This window comes from Lactuca sativa, chromosome 4 (assembly GCF_002870075.4).
Source record: "Lactuca sativa cultivar Salinas chromosome 4, Lsat_Salinas_v11, whole genome shotgun sequence".
Classification (NCBI taxonomy): Eukaryota; Viridiplantae; Streptophyta; class Magnoliopsida; order Asterales; family Asteraceae; genus Lactuca; species Lactuca sativa.
The window spans coordinates 38,273,375-38,294,462 of record NC_056626.2 but is presented as its reverse complement, the minus strand read 5'-3'; the positions used below and the strand labels follow the sequence as shown (position 1 = coordinate 38,294,462).

General features: G+C 35.7%; 1 protein-coding gene and 1 pseudogene across 2 annotated transcripts; one reads left to right on the top strand and one right to left on the bottom strand.

Moving 5' to 3' along the window:
• Positions 1-316: 316 nt before the first annotated feature.
• LOC111917742 (RNA demethylase ALKBH10B) lies at positions 317-4,120 on the top strand. 2 transcript variants are annotated; one of them, XM_023913403.3, is made up of 8 exons: positions 317-1,424; positions 2,145-2,267; positions 2,345-2,463; positions 2,542-2,659; positions 2,762-2,869; positions 2,950-3,062; positions 3,156-3,310; positions 3,413-4,120. In XM_023913403.3, the coding sequence occupies exons 1-8, from the start codon at positions 842-844 to the stop codon at positions 3,819-3,821; spliced, it is 1,728 nt and encodes a 575-aa protein (XP_023769171.1). In that variant the 5' UTR covers positions 317-841; the 3' UTR covers positions 3,822-4,120. The 2 variants fall into 2 exon arrangements, with proteins under 2 accessions (XP_023769171.1, XP_023769170.1); XM_023913402.3 differs by having other exon boundaries at positions 2,342-2,463.
• A 12,687-nt stretch (positions 4,121-16,807) lies between these two features.
• Positions 16,808-20,211, bottom strand: LOC111917767 (NADH--cytochrome b5 reductase 1-like; annotated as a pseudogene).
• Between the last annotated feature and the right edge of the window lie 877 nt (positions 20,212-21,088).

Genomic DNA, 21,088 nt, shown 5'->3' with positions numbered 1-21,088 from the left:
ATGATGCTAATTTAACCTTTCAATAAGGCCATCAACAGAAGCTCTCTTACGAAACTCTCTTTAGAAGCAATAAAATTCCATTCTATTCCTAATTGCTTATTGGTGAAGGGTGTCGAGTATTGTAAAGTCATTGTCGTTATGCATCCTAATCATTCCTATTACATGATTACATCATAGTAATTCTTCATCAACAAAAATCATTAAAATAACTCTTTTAAAATATTGTAATTTGATTAAAAAATAATAATAATAATTACATTGTATTATAATAACTAAGGATTTATTTTGGCGTGGTGTATTATAACATTCCTTTTTCTACCAAACACATTCTCTCTCCGTCCACAGCCGAAACAAAACACACACTCACCATCCGGTGCGTGTATATGGAGGAAAGGAGTGAAAGAGGGTAACAAATCCGCGTGGTCAATAAGCCATATGCATTTTCTTCTACATCACCTTCCTACGAACCCTAATTCCCACAATTTCCCACGCTATTAGAAAACATTATTACACGCATTTGATTTTTCCTCAGATCTGAAAAACAAAATTCAACACCAAACTCCATTACAAAGATTTTATATTTTTGTTTTCTTGTTCGCATTGCATAATTCTGTACCATTTCTTGAGTTTCACGTAGTTTTCATTCGTAATTCAGCTAATCTAATCGTCAATTTTGTTGTTGCCGTATTAATTGATCATCGCACGAATCCTCCTCTGTGGCTTTTTAGTTATTTAATTCGGTAATCCCGTGTTAGATCCGGACATGAGCTGCGAATCTCTGTTGTTTCATTAGAATCGATTTTGTAATAGTTCGTATAAGTCTATATCAGTATTAGCATTTATGGCAATGCCATCGGGGCACATGGTAATTTCGGATAAAATGCAGTTTCCTAATGGCGGTGGGGTTGGGACCGCCGGTGGAGAGATGGCCGGCGGTACGGTTGGGTGGTATCCGGATGAAAGAGACGAGTTCATATCGTGGTTGAGAGGGGAATTTGCAGCTGCAAATGCCATTATTGATTCGTTATGTCATCATTTGAAGAGCGTTAGTGAACCAGGTGAGTATGATGGGGTTATAGGATCTATACAACAGAGAAGGTGTAATTGGAACCCTGTGCTTCATATGCAGCAATACTTTTCTGTGGCGGAGGTCATTTATTCCTTGCAACAGGCCACCTGGCGACGACAACAACAACAACAACAACAGCATCGTGGTGGTTTTTATGATCCAGTGAAGATTAAGAGATCTAATGGTGTTGGATTCAGACAGGGCCATAGGATAGAAATTCCTGTGAAAGAAGGCCATACTTCTACTGCAGATTTCAAAAGTCCTCGTGGTAATGCAAATGGCTCTGCCAATTTGGTGACTAATGAAGTTTCTGTATCTCATGAAAAGGATGTCACACTTGCACAGTATAACGATGGTAAGACATGAGTAAAGTTTATTTCTTATACTAACTGTTTACCAAACATATTATGGATATAACAAGTTTTGATGTTTGTATTATTTGATATGATGGTGATTTTCCCTTATTTATCAGAAGCATACACAAAAGTTCTAAAATTTCTCTTTCTTTTATCTCCATTCTTACAACAATCATGCTAATCAGTTCTTTTATCTCACAAGCATTATATTTATACACTAGTGTTTACTTGAAGCCTTTTGAAATTCCTTATCATATTAAGTTAATGGCTTCTTACATAGTGAAAGATTTTCTTTAGCATATCGATTTTATAGATTCTTGAATTGCTTCTCAGACTATAAAACAGTCTTGAATCACTAGTAAATCTTACTTTTATTGTTGACTCATGATTCTTGACAGTTTGTACAAACAAAAATCTTAATCATCTGCTAAGTGCTAGCATTACAAGCTATTGGTGAAGATTGATATTGATTGTATCTCAATCTTGTCTTATCAAAGGGTAAATTTGAGCATTTGATTATTAGTCATAACCTTCTATTAGAATCAAGTTAAGTCAACTGTTACATTTTTTCTTGGATGAATCATTTATAACAGTGAAACTCTAATCTCCATTAGGGCACAATACACCATACATTTCAATGGTTGAAACTCATATTGAAAATTTAATTTCAAGGAAAAAATCCACTGTATTGTAACTATTTTTCATTTGATATTGAACAGGTTCAAACACAAAACCTGATGTGGACAACAATGAAAGCAATCTAAACTTGAAAACAGTTTTGTCAAACAATTCAGAATGTGAGTCAAAGGAGGTGGATAATAAGGGCAATCTAAATTCAAAAGGTACTTTCTACCCATAAAGGGCAATATAAAGAGTAAATTCTCTCATTTGTCTTTTTTTGTTTTTTTTTTTCAAGAAGGATATTCTAATGCACATCTGGAGCATGAATCATCTTCTACACAAATCTCAAATGAAAAGCCAAATATTTTACCCACAGCTAAAACATTTGTTGGCAATGAAACTCTGGATGGAAAAACAGTAACATTTTTGTACCCTATTATTTACTTATTCCATGAATTAATCCAATATAATTTAATTAACAAAAATTCTTTTTAGGTTAATGTTGTTGATGGGTTAAGAATGTATGACAAGTTATTTGATGACACTGAAATTGAAAACATGGTCAACTTGGTAAATAATTTCAGAACTGCAGGAAGACAAGGACAATTTCAAGGCAGGTCACCCACTTTTTTTTTTTTTTTTATTTTTTTTATTTTGGGTATGAATAATTACATTTACAGCAGTAAATAAATTTTTTTTTTCTGATTTGTAACAGGAGGACATACATATGTTGTCTCAAAAAGACCCATGAAAGGTCATGGAAGAGAGATGATTCAGTTAGGCTTCCCCATTGCTGATGACCTCATCAATGGATCCTCCAAAGGCATGTAAAAAATAAAAAATATAAATTATTAGTTATTAGTATTACCTCTGTTTAAAATAATAAAAAAAATATTTTTTCAGATCGAAAAATAGAACCAATACCGAATTTATTTCAAGATGTCATCGATCGCCTAATCACCATGCAAATTCTCACAGCGAAGCCAGACTCATGCGTTATTGATATTTATAACGAGGTTAGTAAAATGTAAAAAGTAAAAAGTAAAAAGTAAAAAGTAAAAAGTAAGAATTGTATTATTTATTGATATTAATTATTAATTGTGGTGTAGGGTGACCATTCACAACCTCATATATGGCCACATTGGGTTGGAAGGCCTGTGTGTGTTTTGTTGTTGACTGAATGTGAGTTGACTTTTGGTAAAGTGATTAGCGTTGACCACCCTGGAGATTACAGAGGCTGTTTGAATCTTTCTCTTTCACCTGGGTACCTTTTATTCTCTTATTGTTAATTACTATAATTAGTGTGATATTATTATAATTACTTATTAAAAAGAAAAAAAAAATTGAATTGTATTTGTATTTGTAGATCGATGATAGTTATGGAAGGAAGATCCTCGGACATTGCTAAACATGCGATTCCTTCCATCCGGAAACAACGCGTGCTTGTTACGTTGACCAGGTCAAAGAGAGTCACACATGGACCACGTGTCGGTGTGGGTCCGAAGCACTACGTCCCTGCCCCAACAGCAGCACCACCACCTGGAAATGTTTTTGCTCCGGCCATGGCTTTTCCGGCGGCTTCTGGAGTTGGAGGGTGGACGGGGGCTCCTGTGACTCTGAGGCAGCATGCGCCACCTGGCACTGGAGTTTTTCTTCCTCCGGGATCTGGGAACTCCACAGAGGAACAGCAGTTTGAAGAAAAAGAAGGGAAAAAGCATGAAGATGAGAATGGTGGTGACGACCACCACAAGAAACAGAACGGCGGCGGCGATTGAAAGGCGGTGGGGAAAGTTTTGAGAGGGGACCACAAACACAAAAACTGCAGTGAGGTTTGATGCAGATTGCAAAAGGCGGCGGAACAAGAGAGTTGAAACGTGACTTTATTATGAAAATTAAAGAAGGAAAAAGAAAGGGGGGAACTTGAAAAAAGTTGGCTTCTATTATTCTATTACAGAAATCTCGTTTTTGTTGTCTTAATTAGTTATTAATTAGTATATCAACTCTTCCTCCCTTTTGTTCTTTATAATCAATTTTAACATATTCTTAATTTACATTCTCTTAATTGTTATAGAAACCAGTCTCGGGTCGGTCTGATCTTTGGCAAATTTGTTATTTTTTTGTTCGGGTTCGAGTTTTTTTTTTTTTTTGGTGGAGTTTTGTTTTTCTTTTTTCTGGTTCGGATAAATGAAAAACTCCTCTTAAACTTCAATATTTTATTAATATAAAAGATTCATAATATTACATAAATTGTAAAACATAAACATTATTGAAACGGCATACCGGAGGAAAATTCCAATAATTATGTGTCGTCGGAGGGGTGGTGGACAATGTAGTTGGGTAATTTGCATTTCATTCCTTAGACTTCTTTAGGTTTGGTGTTAGTATATGATAACAGCTTTGTTGACCTTTCCATTCCGTCTTCTGAATACCGTTTTCCATATGGGTTAAAACTACCTTCCGTAATCCCGTTTTTCATATGAGTTAACCCGTATTGTTCTGTTCTCTCTCCATCAAATCAATATAGGAAAATGATGCAACTGCCTTACAATATTTTTTGATTTTGTGCATTCAGTCCCTAAAGTTTTTTTCGTGTCCTCTAAGGGAACAAAATATGACCTGTCTATTTAGTCACCATAACTTAATTTAACCGGTAACTAGTGCCACATTTGTAACTTAAGACAAGTAAGCGTCTACGTCGACCTATACAACGTCGTTTTGATAATGAAACTGACACTGGTCAAGAAAGTAATACGACATCGTTTACAGACGTCCCTTTGGGAGCAAGACTCCGACTATTCATGCCCCACTTGGTTATATAAACTAATGTTTGTGCCCTAAAAGGAGCACCATCTTCAACTTTGATAATCTAATCTTGTAAAACAGTGTGTATCGCAAAACTAGACAAAATGTCGTCAATTATGTCTCACTGCCATAATTGGTCGTTCGAAGACTGACGCCACATACAAGCCAATGGAAGTGCTCCAATGGAAGTGCTTCAGCTGATCATGAGGACATCCAGATCACGTTGCTACAACTCCAACTTGAAGTGTCCCTTATAAGGGACGAAATCAATGGTGATCTGCGACAGCTCAGGGAAAGTGTTCGTTGGATGCCCTCAATCGTGACGTAGATGACATCAAGGCTGGCCACATGGAGGTGTCTCATTTGACTGACGGCCTGAGGGGCCATTTCTATTCTCTCCATTCGGCGTATATGAGGGCAACAACTGAACTTGCTAAGGTGAAGAAGCTATTTGTTTTCGGATGTGTTTGGAGTGATCGGTTCTGTGGGGGGTGGCAGCTTGCAAAATGTTCGGATGAAAGGGTAGTTAGGTTTGCATTTGTTTGGGTTTTGTGTTTTTGTAGGTTGTTTTTGGATTTTGGGCGTTTGGATGTTGCTTTATGGTAGTCTAGATTTTGTTTGGTGGATAGTCTCTTTTTGTTTTAAGTGGGTGGCAAATATGGAAGCAACTATAATTGTAGTATGTACTAAGAAGGGATTTACAAAACCTAGATCAATGCAAACGAATATTATGTATATACACTCATTTTCCCTTGATTTTAGTACAGGTGCATTCATATTCTATGTTGTAGGACAAAAAGGTAGAATTTGGTCATGTGTGTTGGTCCCTCTTTTTTAAAAAATATTGTTTGTATTCTATATATCGATTTGGGACCACTTACACATGCTTTAAGTTGAAAACTTTGTTTTGTATGCCAAATTGGTACCACACGTTTTCCTTTTATTTTAGTATGGATATACACATGTTTTTATGCATATGTGTGTTAGTCTCACTTTAGTAAGGAATATTGTTCTATACATAGATTTGGGAGCACATGTTTTAATTGAAAGTGGAAATAAACAAATAATTCTAATAACCAACACAAAGTACATAAATACACTTCTTCATAACAACATTACAACATATTCCATAACTAACCACTACCCAAATAACATGTTACCAGATTACATAAGGGATCCAATTACATAAATGCCCCTCCCCCATACACTACACCCATACTAATCAATATCCATAACATTTGATGCACTACCTTTACCTACCAATTTCTTTCCCAACTTCATTTTAACGATTCTTTCAGACGACTTCCTAAGCCTTGGTTTTTCCACTTTCCCAACCTTCACTGCATAATTATTAACCCCGACATCTTCATCATTATTATCACCAATGATAACATCTTCCCCAACCCTTTCCATGTTGACTGACTCTTGTGTTTGTTTTGCAGCTTCTTTTTTGTCCTAACAGTAGTTTTAGAAAGCCTTTCAACTTGAGGACAAGTGTTCTTGTTGCGTCCTCTTTGTTTGCATATACTGCAACAAAAAGGTTTCCCAGCCTTTGATACAGTATGTCTATGAGGCATTTCAAAAACATCTCTTTTCCTCTTCATAGTAGGTCTGTCAGGCATCCTTCTTTTAATTGGGGGTAAAATAGGGATGTTTTATGTAGGAGGCCACATGTTCATGCCATTAATCCATTGGATTGGTTGTTTGTAAGTATTGTGGTACAATGTTGTAAAGTATATTTGGTCCACATGTGCATGATAATGTTGAGTGTTTAAGAATGACAATGTTGCAACTGAGTGCACACAACCATACCCATTTAATTGCCACAACCTGCGTGTACATTCCCTCTTCTACACATCAACCACATATGACTGATCCAAGTTTCTTGTTTCAAACTTCATCACCCCACAAGAAATAACTTGCCAATACCTATACTTAGTAAGTTCAATTAATTAGTCCTAACACTTTTGAAATTACTCATTGAATAGGATAGCGACATATCTTTTCTTTATTTTCAACACATTTAACTTTTCCCTAATGCCTAGACAAACATTTAAACGATCCCATCCTTGTCCCTTAAGTTGCATTTTGACCATCCTTTGCATGAGATAGATATGGATATCCTCTAACATACTGATAATGGGTTTCTTCCTAGCATCCATTATAACACTATTGAAGCTTTCTGATAATCCATTCTCCACAGATTCACAAGCATGGTGAACTTTGAAGAAAGCCAAAGACCATGTCTTAGGATCCCTCTCCATAAGATGCACAAAGACAGCAGGATTTATGTCTTGAATCTCCTTCATTGCTACATTGAAATGTTCTTTAGTAGTTGCTTTATTGGCCATCCAGAAAATCCTCTTAAATTGTGCTATTGGAAATTGCTTTCTAAAGTTAGCATAGATATGCCTTGCACACTATCTATGTTCTGCTGTTGGTAGTAACTATTTCACTGCCTCAATAAATCCTTACATATGTTGAATCATAAAAAAAAAAACTTTAGAGTGGCATACCATATATTGAAATACATTAAGAAGTAGTACCATACCTTGTATTGATCAGATATTAGCACAAAACCAAACCCTTTAGAATCAAGGTTCAAGTCTTCTCTAAGATTATCAATAAACCACTTCCAATTGTCTTTGTTCTCCATACATACAACAACCCAAGCAATTGGGAAGATCGCATTATTAGCATCCCTACCCATAACACAAAGTAGCTTACCTTGGTAATAACTCTTCAGAAAACAACCATCAAGGTTAATTATTCTTCTACACCCTCCCCCAACCCTCTTTAACTCCATGAAAACATATGTAAATCCTACTGAAGTAATTTTTACCATCTTACATTGAACCAACAACAAATTTGACAGTTGAACCTGGTTTTAATATTCTTATCTCCTCACCATAAGACCATAACTTAGCATAGATGTCTGCAATTGTACCTTCAACCAGAGTAAATGCATATTTCTTGGCTCTCCTACACCGACTCATACTCACTTCAATGCCAAATGTGTTTTTCACCTCTTCTTTAAGCAGCCTAAAACTCATCCTCAGATTGTTTCAAATTATTGGGTGAAATGGCTTCCTATCCATCTGTAAGTGACAATTGACCTAAATTTAAAATTCCTAGCACAATTGTGGTCAATTATCAGAGACTTGATCTGGAAAGACTTATCATCACTCATCCATGACCCCTAAAGCCTAAAAGTACAGTTTCCATCAAAACATGTAACTAACAACCTTATACTTGAAGGGTTTTGAGCATTCTAACACTCCTATGGTGTACATGCAACCCTAGATACCTTGGATCTATGTTTTCTCTATTATACATGCAAACTTGAACTTTCCAAGGTATTACCCTAACTAGCATACAATCATTGATACTTGGGCTATATAAACAAGTTAGAAGACATACCTTTTCATGTAGCTTGATTCCATGGAGCTTAAGAGCCTAGTGCCTCAAGTGTGACACCTCAAATAGTTCACACAACATCACCAACAACCTGGAATAACTTGAGAGAAAAGGTTCCTATGCTCAAATCGGCTACCCCTCATGTGTACACACACTAGTGCCAATTTCTTGAGCCATGGGGTCCTTATATATGGTGGCTATTAGGGTTACACCATGTAAATCATGTCTTTCCATATTCTTCATGCTCCATGGGTTAAAACCTCCATGGATTATCCATGGGTTACTCCATGGGTTTAGCCCAACATGAAGAACTATGGATCATAAGTCCACATATATAAGAATGAATGATTTACACAATCAATCCCCATATATTTAATTAGTCTCCTTTTGATCACAAAATTAATTCCAAATTAATTATTGATCAATACTGATTAAATAATATGATTTGATATTAATATATTAGAACTTATAATATATTAACAAATCATAAATATCATTTTCTCACAAAAGTCTATCCAAATTGTTCCGATGCCATGCAACCTAAATGAACCATGCCAATCGGGTCAAGTACATACCAATTATAGTTATGGACTTAGACACTAATCCAACAATACTATCACTTTTCTTAAAACATAGTTGATAACCATTAGCAACTTCATAATTTCATAACATGTGTTTGAGTTGTTTGGAATTCTCAAACCTCATACCTAACACAAGCTGCTACTCCTTTCAAGGTTTTTCTTCATTGAACCTATTTGGAAAATTGGTAGCAACATCATCCTCATTATGTTCATTCTCCCCCATGTCAACATCAATAGGTTCACCTTCACTTACATTTTCACCCATGTCACAATCTGGGCCATTGTCACCGGTATGCCCTATGTCATCTGTTTCACCATTATCAACAATTTCTTCTTGGATATGATCAAGAACTTCCTCTCAAGCACTCCTGCATGTTAGCAGTACCAAAATGGTCTACATACAATCGGAGTTCAACACCACATTCATACACAATGGCTATGAAATCGACATAATCAAGTTCGTTTGTAATTAACCTCAAACCTTTTAGAAAATCGATACCAAGAAGACAATAATACAGTTTCTCACATTTTTATCTTGTGAATCTTTCCATGAAAGCGTAGCACTCATTCTTGTCCATGGCGGAAAAATCAATGTCGCCTAGTCTTTGATTAGTACCAGAAACGTATCGTATGGGGTACCTTTCAAAGATGCCTTGAAAGTACTCATGGACAGCGATGTAGATAGCCATGGTTGAAGCAAGAAATTGGAGGATTAGAAATCGAAACAGTCGACAAAGATAGTTGATGGAATGTATTAGAGTTGATGAAGTATTGTCGGTAACTCATTAAAAACCCTAACGCGACACAATCAACATTTAAACGTGGCAATTTTAAATGAAGTGGCACATATGTTACCGGATGACCCCTTCAACTCTTATAAAAGGACCAACTCGACCCGACGAAAACCATTCTGTTCCCTTAGAGGGAACGAAAAAAATTTTAGGGATTGGATGCACAAAATCAAAAAAGATAATAGGGTCGTAGCGTCATTTTCCCAATCAATATTAGTCTTTTATTATCACGGACATTTGAACCGATTTATATGTCAACATATACCTTCTTGCATTTAATATTACGACACTAAGAGAAATAACATTCCAAAGCAATGTTACTAGCTTGGACCGTTAGTAGATCTTTAGCCATTGATGCTTTTACTATATAGATTTAAATGTTCTCTTCGTTTCCATCATTTTGTGCAAATTCTTCAACACTTACATTACAAGCATACTCGGTTGCTTTAAAATTTGAAAAATCACCTAAAGACTTTTGAACTCCCGAACATTTTGATTGAGAATAGTGATCAAAGCATGAGGTGTCATGTTGAATACAATGTTCAAAATTTATTATATTTCCTTTATTGTAGTGTCACTCATTGCATCTTTGAAATTTTAATATGTATTTAATGCCAACAAAATCATAAAAATTAGTGGTAATTATGGGAAATTAAGTAACCTGACCTTTATAAATGACCCTTTTTTAAAGTAACCACATTCTCTGGAACACATTGTTCTGGAGAATGCAACCGGTAATCTCAAAATAAACAAAAACAAAATAAACCTTATATAACTAAAGGGATTAGGTTGAAGTTGTTGGATAAGGTGTCTATGTCCATAACAATATTTGAGATGCACTTGACCCGACCCGACATGGTCCATTTGGGTTGCACTTCACTCGAACGATTTGGATAACCTTTTGAGAATAATACGCTTATGATTTGTTAATATATTATAAGTTATAATATATTAATATGAAATCATACTATTTAATTAGTATTAATCATAAAATTAATTTAGAATTAATTTGGTGATCAAAAAGATGACTAATTAAATATGGGCTCTTGTATTTATATAAGTGTGGGCTAATACTCATTTGGAATGGGCTTGGCATGCATGGGAGTCCATGAAGCTTTTAACCCATGGATCCTTGGAAAAGAAGAGTCATGGGTATTAGGGTTTACATGGGTGTAACCCTAATCCTCCACACTATATAAAGGAGTCCTTGGCACTTGATTTGGGACTAGTTGTGTGTGAACAAGAGTGGTGGCCAAATTCAAGAGTGTGCATTATTCTCTCAAGAGTTTTCCAAAGTTTGTGGTGATTTGTGATTTCCATTTGAGGCATCCACACTATTGGTGTTAGGCTCTCAAACTCCAAAGAATCAACCACTACTAAAAGGTATGTCATTCTACTAGTACTTTTATGATTCAAGTTCCCCATGCCATGCTAGTTAGGATGTAAACCTTGGAAATTCTTATTTGCATGTATTTTAGAGAAAACATAGATCCAAGGTTTATAGGGTTGCATGTACACCATAGGAGTGTTAGAATGCTCAAAACCCAATAGAAGTAATATTAAAATGTTCAAATCATCTTATTCCTTGTACCCCAAACTATTTCCGCCAATCGTTTACGATATGACATACCCCATGGACCGGTTTTACCATTTATTGAATACGACTTCCCAGTGATCAATGCTTCTAGGAACAACACAAAAACACCCTTCAATCCCCTCTACTCTTAAATTATTGCGGTACTTATGGCACCTTTTTGAGGGTGATGTTGAAACTCTCAGGTGTGATTACATTACTTGGTTTGGTACCCCAGTAGTTGGTACCCACTAGCAGTCTGTGGATGCGGGCTCGCATATCGATAAACCTATTCATGGTTTCTGAATAGTAGCCGCTCTTCCAAAGACTATTGTATATTGTCATTTCGAATGTCTTCAAATTCAAAGCACCCAAAAAAACCAGTGAACAATTGGTATATTAATTGAGATGTAAAGCAACAAAAAGGTTAGAAATTACTAAAAATCAAATAACATAACATTATAGTACATACATACTTAGGTAATGTAATTCAAATACAACATATCATATCATAGTCTACCCAAGCTGGGTAAATGGGTCGGTCAGCCATGTCACTCCAGTCAAATGAGTGTTGAAAGTTGTCGGTACAACCATCCACCAAGCGTCATCCTGTCTAGGCTTTACCAACAACGAGATCCACAACATGATGTGATGCTAATTTTAAAATATTTACGGTTAAGTAAGTGTTGTTAATAGAAGCGTATTACATAAATAAGGAGGCTAATAATGTAACTTACATTACATTCCAGCTATCATGTGTGACTATCCGCATATAAGCGCGTACAAACTTCAATCGTTAGAATAGAGGTCAAAAAACGGTGAGTGAACAACACCGAACCATCTCGTTTTTTATAAAGAGTGTGTTTGGCAGGTTTTAAGATATTATCCAACGGTGCTGGTTGTTTTCGTATAACACCTTTTCTCTTCATTTATACCATGAGGACTTATACCATATAGACATAACTTTTTGGCGCATAGAACGCTGAAGTGCTGGCAGGAGCGTTTGTATTGATCCTGCAGTATCTCTTTTATATCCGACAAATGAATAATTGAGGACGGCTGCTCAGGGCCGTCATGCAGCGGCTTTTCGGGTGTGTGTGACCTATAATCATGGTCACATAAGTCATTTTCATTGTACTCTGTGGTACCAAAATCGTATCTGGGAGTTTTATTGATAAGTTTTAGAAGCTTGGCCAAAGGAGCGTTATGCTCTGCTAAACGCTCATCGTGTGACCTCAACTGCTCGCGACATTCACTAGGCTTATTTTTCAACTGACGGATCTTGTTTTGCAAGTGAGTAATAATTTGGTCCTTATCAGTCTATGGGTCAGCAACCGACAGTGGTAGTGGTGGCGGGTGAGATGAATTAAGATTTACCGGGTATAATGATGACTTAAGAGTTGTCGGGTATAGTGATGCCAACTTTCAGACAGACAGGGACAACTTCCATTCTCAGTTTGGTTGGGTGTTTACCCTTAATGGAGGAACAGTGACTTGGAAAAGTTCCAAGCAAGAGACCGTAGCTCATTCTACATGTGAATCGGAGTATATAGTTGCGAACGAAGCGTCAAAGGAAGCTATACGATTGAAGAACTTCATTGGAAACCTTGGAGTAGTACCAGCCATAAAAGAGCCCATGGAAATTTTCTGCGATAATGAAGGAGCGGTTGCCTTGACCAAGGAACCAAGAGATCATGGTAGATCTAGACATATTGACAGAAAATATCACTTTATCAGACACCGAGTAAATGAAGGACACCTCATCGTAAAGAGGGTATCATCAGAACAGAATCTTGTCGATCGCCTCACAAAGGGTCTAAGTAGAATTAAGCATGTTTAGCATGCGAGGAGCATTGGTCTAAATGATGATATTAGTTTTAGTGATTAGATAGATACCTAGAAACTTGTAACAATATAAATGTAATGACATTTGATGATCAAGTAATGGAGATTTATTTATGAGTATTGTTTACTATCTTTTGTCAATTGTTTATCATTGTGGTTCTTTTTTGCATGTTTTATTTCCCAAATAAATGGATTATTCAAGACATCCATAGTCGATCATACTTTTGAAGTAAGTAGTGAACTAAGATTGTCGTGAATTGGATTGTAGATTGTCTAAGGGTTTAGACATAGCAATGCTTTGCTACAACATTCACGAGTACTTTTGAAATAAGGATTTAAGTATTGGATTAACCCACGCTCAGAGAATTACTTCATGGAATTTACCACGAGTAATTGTGAGACGATAATATCGTATAATCTTTAAACTGAGATATATGAGTTGTTGTTTAAGATTGATTGTGCATTGATAATGCGTAAACACATCAGTAATTTAATGTTATAAAACGTATTGTTGTGTACGATTTGATGAGTAAATAGTACAAGCATATAAGTCAAAGTTTATATGTTCCTTTTTCCCTAAGGGGAAAAAGCGATATCTTGGGCCCCTCGAAGATTTGGTGTCGACTTAGGTGTCAGGCTCGGTCAGGACTGAATTGATGTGTTCAATTAAGTTCTTTGTCATTACAAATCAGAAATCGGGAAACAAACTGATGGACAATGAGAATGGTTTTGTTCCATTTCATTTGTCCACATGATATATTGTAGAATAGAGGATTATATGATCCCTTATCTTAGGACATATAATTGAATGGGTCAGAGTTCGATAGCGGCTTTGAGAGTTATAATTGATAGTCAAAATAAAAGGTCATATTTTCAATCATAGTTATTAGACTTATCCAAATGGGAGACTATTGGATTAGGTGTCTAAGCCCATAACTATAATTGGCACGTACTTGATTTGATAGTAGCATGGTCCTTTTGGGCTATCTTTACATTGGCAACTAGACAGGATGACTATTGGAGAGAGTGGTTGAATTTATTATTTGGAAAAATAAATTGGTATATAAAATGATTTATTAATATGTTATGAGAATAATATATTAATTATAAATCATATTATCAATTAGTATTTAATCAAAAATTAATTCGGAATTAATTTTTGGATTAAAGGAACTGATTAAATGTACAGGGGCTGTTTTGAAATTATTTGTTAGTTATGGTTTTGGGCTCTTGGATCACCCTTATTGGGGAGGGCCAAAAATCCTTAGAATATTCTAGAGGATTTCGTCCAAGCATTAAGGAATGGATTTCATGGGCTTCTTAGGCCCTAAGCTAAGGGATTAGGGTTTTCCACCTCAAAACCCTAGTTGCCCCAACTATAAATAAACCCCCCAGCCCTCATGATTTCGTACACCTCCAAGCAACCTTAGAAGAGCCAAAATTCTGAGCAAGTATCTCCTCTCTCCTCTCTCTCATAATCATCCTCTTGCCCTAGTGTGTTTGTGAGCCATTAGAGGTACTACACTTGTGGTATTTGTTCTCAAAGCTCAAGATCATCAAGGAATCATTGTTATTACTATATAGCAATAAAGGTATGTGATCTAATCTTTCTTATGTTGATTTCTAAATTATTAGATGCATGTTAGGGTTTCTATTTTTTTTGTGTTTAATGCTTGTATCTCTAATAGTGAAAACATAGATCCTCAAATTGGGGTTGCATGCACACATATGATTGTTTGCTATGTAGAAAACCCATCAAAAAAAATCCCTGCTACAACAGGTGGGCCTGAGGCCCAACCTAAACAAGTACAAATCCCAACCAACACATGAGCCCAAAAGTCTTACAAGCCCACAGACAACGTACGCGTGACGTACATAACTTGTACACCCAACGTACGCTGATGACAATCTGGAATCGGAGCACTGTCCCAGTACGTGCAACGTACTCTAGAGTACTGGTCAGTCAACCCATTTTCTCCCATGATTTAATTCATTCAGATTTAACATCCAAAACTTATATCCAAGCTTATAATGGCCTATTAAGCCATAAAGTTGCAAACATTATGCTTTTCATGCCTCGTTGGGGCTTAAACTATGAATTAAGCCCATCAACTCACTTATGTGGTCACTAACACATGCATGGTTGAGTCTTAACCCCCAAGATATGATTTTTATGACTTCATAAACTTCCAAGAGTCCAAAAGGAAAACTCAAATGGCCTGGAGTAGCTTATACTCCAAGAAACCAAGTTATGGGAGCAAAAGATGCTAAAATCTACCCTAAACCTAGATCTAATCTTATAATGATCAATGTTCAAACTTTATACCTTCAATAAGCTAGAAATGGTGCACAAAATCTGGATCTACAAGCTCCTTCTTATCCTTTGCTTCTTCCCAAACTTCCTTCTTCTTCAAAACCACCAAAGAACACCCAAACACTCAAGGTAAGCTCAAAAATGCACTCAAGAAGGTTAGGGTTCGAGATTGGCACTAAAAGGGCATTGCATGCTGAATGGGTAATGAACTTGAGGTACTTAAGGTCTTTAAATAGGGTGCAAACCCTAAATAGGGTTTGCCCTTGGCTTGAGTACGCCCAGTGTACGTCGGGATCACCATGATGGCACGCATGCAAGGAATACGTTGTGCATACCTAGTGTACGACCAACATACTCACAAACCCTCCATTACCTTTTAATTGAGTTAAAATATATTAAATCATTAACTTCATACCTGAGTATCCAAGACTTTTCCCAAGACTTTTCCGATGTACCACAATTAATTTCTCGAGAGTTGTAGAATTTCATGTCAATTTTGATGAAAATTTGAAATGGATAAACCAGTTTGCTATCAATACCTGCAACTAACATGTTGTCTAATAGGAAGTCCCAAGACTGAAGTAGGTGTAGGAAGAGCAAACCTGAACTTGGCCACATTATGGCTAAGTTGTATGCGCTTAACAAGCTTGAATTGCTTAAAATTTCCAGGATCTATGGACCCTGTTTGTTCACAAAAACACATAAACTTATGATTTAGTCTTTCAGATAAACCAGATGGAACCCATGAGCCAAAATGGAACTTGGAATAAAAATAATAAAATGAAGTGAGTTTATGGAGTATGATGAACCTTTGGTTTTCTTGGAGGAGAAAAGGATGAAAGCAACAAGGGTAACAATGACAACAACAAAACCAATGCCAATTTGGATCTCACGCGCTTGCAAGAACTCCATTGCTCAGCAAATAAGCAAACAACCTAAATGGGGAACAGTTTTAAAAATTATATCACCAATAGATGATATTTGTAATAGCTTCATATTTTCAAATTTCTTTGATAAAACCAAAAGCATATTATCTATCATTAGTTCTCCATAAATGCAATGTGCTTATCGTTATGCATTTTTTTACAAGTTTCTTTGCATGATAACATGACAACAAACCAATTTTATGTCACAAACACACCATCAAGTTGGAATGATGCTTATAGAAAAAGTTGTGTATGTAAAAAATGAAAGAGAACATCAAGATTTGATATAATATAGTAGTTAATGAAGGATTTAAACCTGGATATTAACTTGGTGCAAAAAGAAGGATTTAAAAGAGACTTTGATCATCTGGTATGTTTTAGTTAGTACATTACTCAACCTGTAGAGTTTGAGACGGAAAATAAAACTTTATTCAACACAACCCTGGCTAACAAAATCCCAAATACAACAAACAGAATCTCAAATCTCAAATACTGAATAGGAGGTTTTGAATTTAAAATTGGAATAACATATCTAATTCGTATCCCAAAGCTTCAAGATGAGCAACCATCGCCTTGTTCATTGGTGGTGGTCCACATCGTAAAATCTGTTCACACAACAAACACATAATATGTATTTTAGCCTTTTTTACCACTGTTGAATAAATATTTGAAAACATGTTTGAATGAAAGGAGTAAAATTAGAATAAGATACCTTGATATCAGATGAAGGTGAAGGTAAATGGTCTTCGATCATTTCTTTTGATACAAACCCAACGCCACCTATCCATCCCTCCGGTGGCTTCATAATTACAAAACCAGGCCCTTTATTTTAATTTATATTTTATAATAAACCCAAAAATTATTAGGTTTAATTCAATGAAACAAACAACAACCTACTTTCATTGATTTGTTTATCATAGGCTTTTTGTTACTAAGAATAATACCTACCTGATTCAATATATAGTAAACTTTGAAGCGATTAGGGTAATTAGAAGTAAGTCCCTCCAGTTCTTCCTGTAAGTGTAATTAATCCCTCATCAAATTATTTAAATTATCCTTGATTAAATACTTATAAGAAACTAAAAAGGTGTATATATAATTAATTAATTAATTACTTGCCTTAAGAAGGATGTCATCAAATGTGACATTAGCATAGATGAGATGCATCTTTGTCTTGTCTGAACGGTTTTCAAGAACAACTCTAGCAACCTAACATAGAATATAAATTACCATCTTGTTTTATTTTATTTTAAAAAAAAGGACTTGATAAGGTTTAAAATAAATAAATAAACACCTGAAACATCAGAGTGATGCCAGATCCACCAGCTATCATTCCAAAGGCTCTAACCTAACCTGGTTGATACCTAAAGCGTCCCTGTAAATGTAATTTAAAATATTTAAAGCTCAAGTCCATTCACCTCTGAATAGAAGAATGTAATTAGTTGGATTACTAAAGGTGAGGATGCAGAAAACTGCTTTGATTCTGAATTACTATCCTAAATGTGCACACAGATCATGAGGCTTTTTCGTAATAACTTCTGAATCAAAATCAAATTTCTTAAGCGTTGATACATCAAATCCAGTTATCAAATTATCCAACAGAAACCATAGAGGAGTAGCATTACCTCAAATTTCTCCACCAGTTAAAACAATAATAAGTTTTGTAACAGATCTGCGAAGAATCAGAACAGGTGGAAGAAGGACGTAACATACCAGAAGGTGTGGGAATGAAGTGGGGAAGAAAGAAGCCAGAAATAGAGTAGATGATGAATCCAAAGGGTCAAAGATGGGGGGTTTTGGAGTCAAACTCGACTGATTTGCGTTTCTTGCAGACAACATTTGATTGTACCGATAACGACCCCGCTCTAGGGATCCCGTATCTTCCCTCCCTTTACATACATTAAAATAAATAAATCAAAATTTGAAACAAAAAACAAGTCATTAAAAGAAAGATATTTACAGAATTACCTGACAACTGGATTAAGAGGGGAAGAAGCAAAGGGAAGATTAGTTCCATGAACGGAATTGGAAGAACCAGGAGCTGAAGGAGCGGGACCGGGACCAGATCCAGGAAGCATAGGTGGTCCAGTACTGTGATTCAAAACTGGTAACCCACTCGGACCTTGAAAACAAATCGGAACAACATCTGGGTTCGATGAGATTAGTTCGGATAGTTCTAGAGGCCTATTTCTCTGCCGAACATGAAGGCATACCTAAGAAGGGGATGATTAGGAAGAAAAACATCGGGAAAGTCGGTGTGGGTTGAGGTAGTTGAGGTGGGTATCAGGCGGGGTTTTAGGGTTTGTTTTGATCGATGAAGATTTTAGGAACTTCAAGTATGAAATTATCGATGTTCTACACACAATGCTTTTAGGGTTTCTTTTGATTGAAGAGGATTTTACATACGAAGAAGAAGAAGGGCAAGAGTATCAAGGCAGGGTTTTTATTTTTTGGATTTCATTGCCCCCTTGGCAATTAAAAAATTGGAGAACGCGCGTTCATAAAGAAAAATATAAAGCGACAGTTTTAGACGACACACTTTTTTATGATAGGTGTTCTCCGTGTTTTTAATTTTTTTTGTTGGACACTATTTTTAGGGCACCCACAAATGCATGTCCTCTATCCTTCAAATTTTGAAAAACTAACATTATTTTTTAGGGCACGCACAAATGCGCGTCCTCTATCAACGAGTGTCATTGTTTGCGCGTCATTAAAGGACTGTTTTCTAGTAGTGTGGTGGTTGTCGAGGCCAACAAAATAAATACCCTAAATATTACACACTAAAATAGTGTATAGTGGTAAAGGGATCATATCCACGGAGATTGGTTCAATTTGTTACTTCTATGATAATCTTAGTGTACAAACACTTGTAAAACTAAAATAAAATAAACTTGGGGGATTTTGATCTTTCAAGATGTTTAAAATAAAACTAGAATTACATTAACCTTTAAAAACACAATTCAACAAAAGAAAAGTTTGATGTAAAATCAATAGGGGAAAGATGGTTGACTTTAGACTTTCATTACTTGAACATTTGGTTAAATAATCATTAGAATACCAAGGTGCAATACTTGTGTTTATAATCTAATTTGACTATAGCAATTTATAAGCATAACTTGACTCAACTCTTCTTTTGTATTAAAATGACTAGAGAAGCTCATAACACATTTCCTAAATCAAAGTCACAAAACTAATGAAGCATGTAATTTTGTGAAAATCAATTAACATTGGGCTTCAAGAGTCACCAAATCCAAAGAGTAATCTATTGCTTTCATTACCACTATGGAGAAAATATTTTCTTAGTCTAAATGAAATGAAAACAAACATTTAAACTAATTGTTGCTTGTTAAATTGAAGACCCATTACTTAGCCAAGAATTTAACCAACAAAGATAACATTCATATATCAATATTCATGACTAGAGATATATAAACATGAAGGAAGTTTTCATAGAAAATATAATCATAGATGTTCAACACAAGTTCATGGAGTTCTTCAAAATAACCAAAACATTCAAGCAATTACATCCAAGTCAACCAAATGAAAATCTAGCCAAGCATGGCTAAGATTAAACAAAAACAAGAGGGATTAGAGATACCAAACATTGTCTTAGATGCAAGATAAAAGGAAATTACACTAATCTTCCAAATATTCTTCAAATCTTCCCAAAGCTACTTAGAGAGAAAAAAGTGGAGTATGTTCTTCAAGTCCCCGAAATGAGCCTCCAATCTCCAGCTAAAGAGAGCCAATTTCCGGATTCAAAAAGAGACCAAAAGCTACCCACCAAACTTCTACAAATAGAGTCAACAAGTCAAAACCCGGAAACAACTCAGCACAATACACGCGGACCGCGTATGGACCCATGCGGACCGCGTGGGTCACGCTGAATGTGAAACTTGGGCCATTTAACATGCATTTAAGCCCAATCTTCATTTCTTTAACTTCAGCCCATAATCATAACTCTTTAAGACCCATTTGCCATTCCAAAGCCTTCTAATGATTGACCCAATACTCCTCAAATTTTCTTGTAGCTCGATTCCGCGCCGCTTCATCATCATCTTTGCCCATGAATTAGATCCAAATTGATTTCTTCTTTTACGCAAGCACCTAGCCCAATCGCACCACTTCAAGTCCGCAAGCAAATCACATGCCTCCATGAGTCCCGCATCCTTCTAAGCCTCCAATAACAAATAGTCTTCGGAAAATCCTGCAATTAAGCTCAAAAGACTACACAACACCCGGTAAAGGAGAAAAATGACAAAAAATAGAAAATATGCATGAAGATTGACTAAAATGAGATGGTTTGGACTAAAAATAAACTATGAAAAGAAGTAATAAAAACGAAACTATCATAGTGTATATTCCGGAATTTAATTTCAAATTCCCGATCTGGAACACGGACGGATAGCCCGTAATGAGAATTTCGGAGGCATGGTAATGGGCCAACCCACCTGAAAATGAGTCCGAAATATGTTCCGGAATGCCACATTTTGGAATAAGTGGTCATTTTTTTTAAAGTTATATTTTTTAAAAACACCCAACAAAAAGTTAGATTAGTAATTTCCGGTAATTAATCACAATATTTTATAAGTGTTATTACATTTGAGCAAAAATTACTCTCCAATTAGCTATCTAACAATTTAAAACTAGACAATGTTTTTGATATTGCACAAATACAAATCAAAGTAACATTAAAACTTGGAAAATAAGCTTGTGATCACATAAACATTACTTGATATAATATTCTTAAAGTTGTATGTAACTTTTTAAGAAGAGTCTTAATCGAGTTAATC

Bases quoted from the DNA above. Each gene is read 5' to 3' on its own strand.
- LOC111917742 (XM_023913402.3), top strand. From the start codon at position 842: ATGGCAATGCCATCGGGGCACATGGTAATTTCGGATAAAATGCAGTTT. The intron at 1,425-2,144 runs GTAAGACATGAG...GATATTGAACAG, and splicing joins ACTTGCACAGTATAACGATG to GTTCAAACACAAAACCTGAT. The intron at 2,464-2,541 runs GTAACATTTTTG...AATTCTTTTTAG, and splicing joins AAACTCTGGATGGAAAAACA to GTTAATGTTGTTGATGGGTT.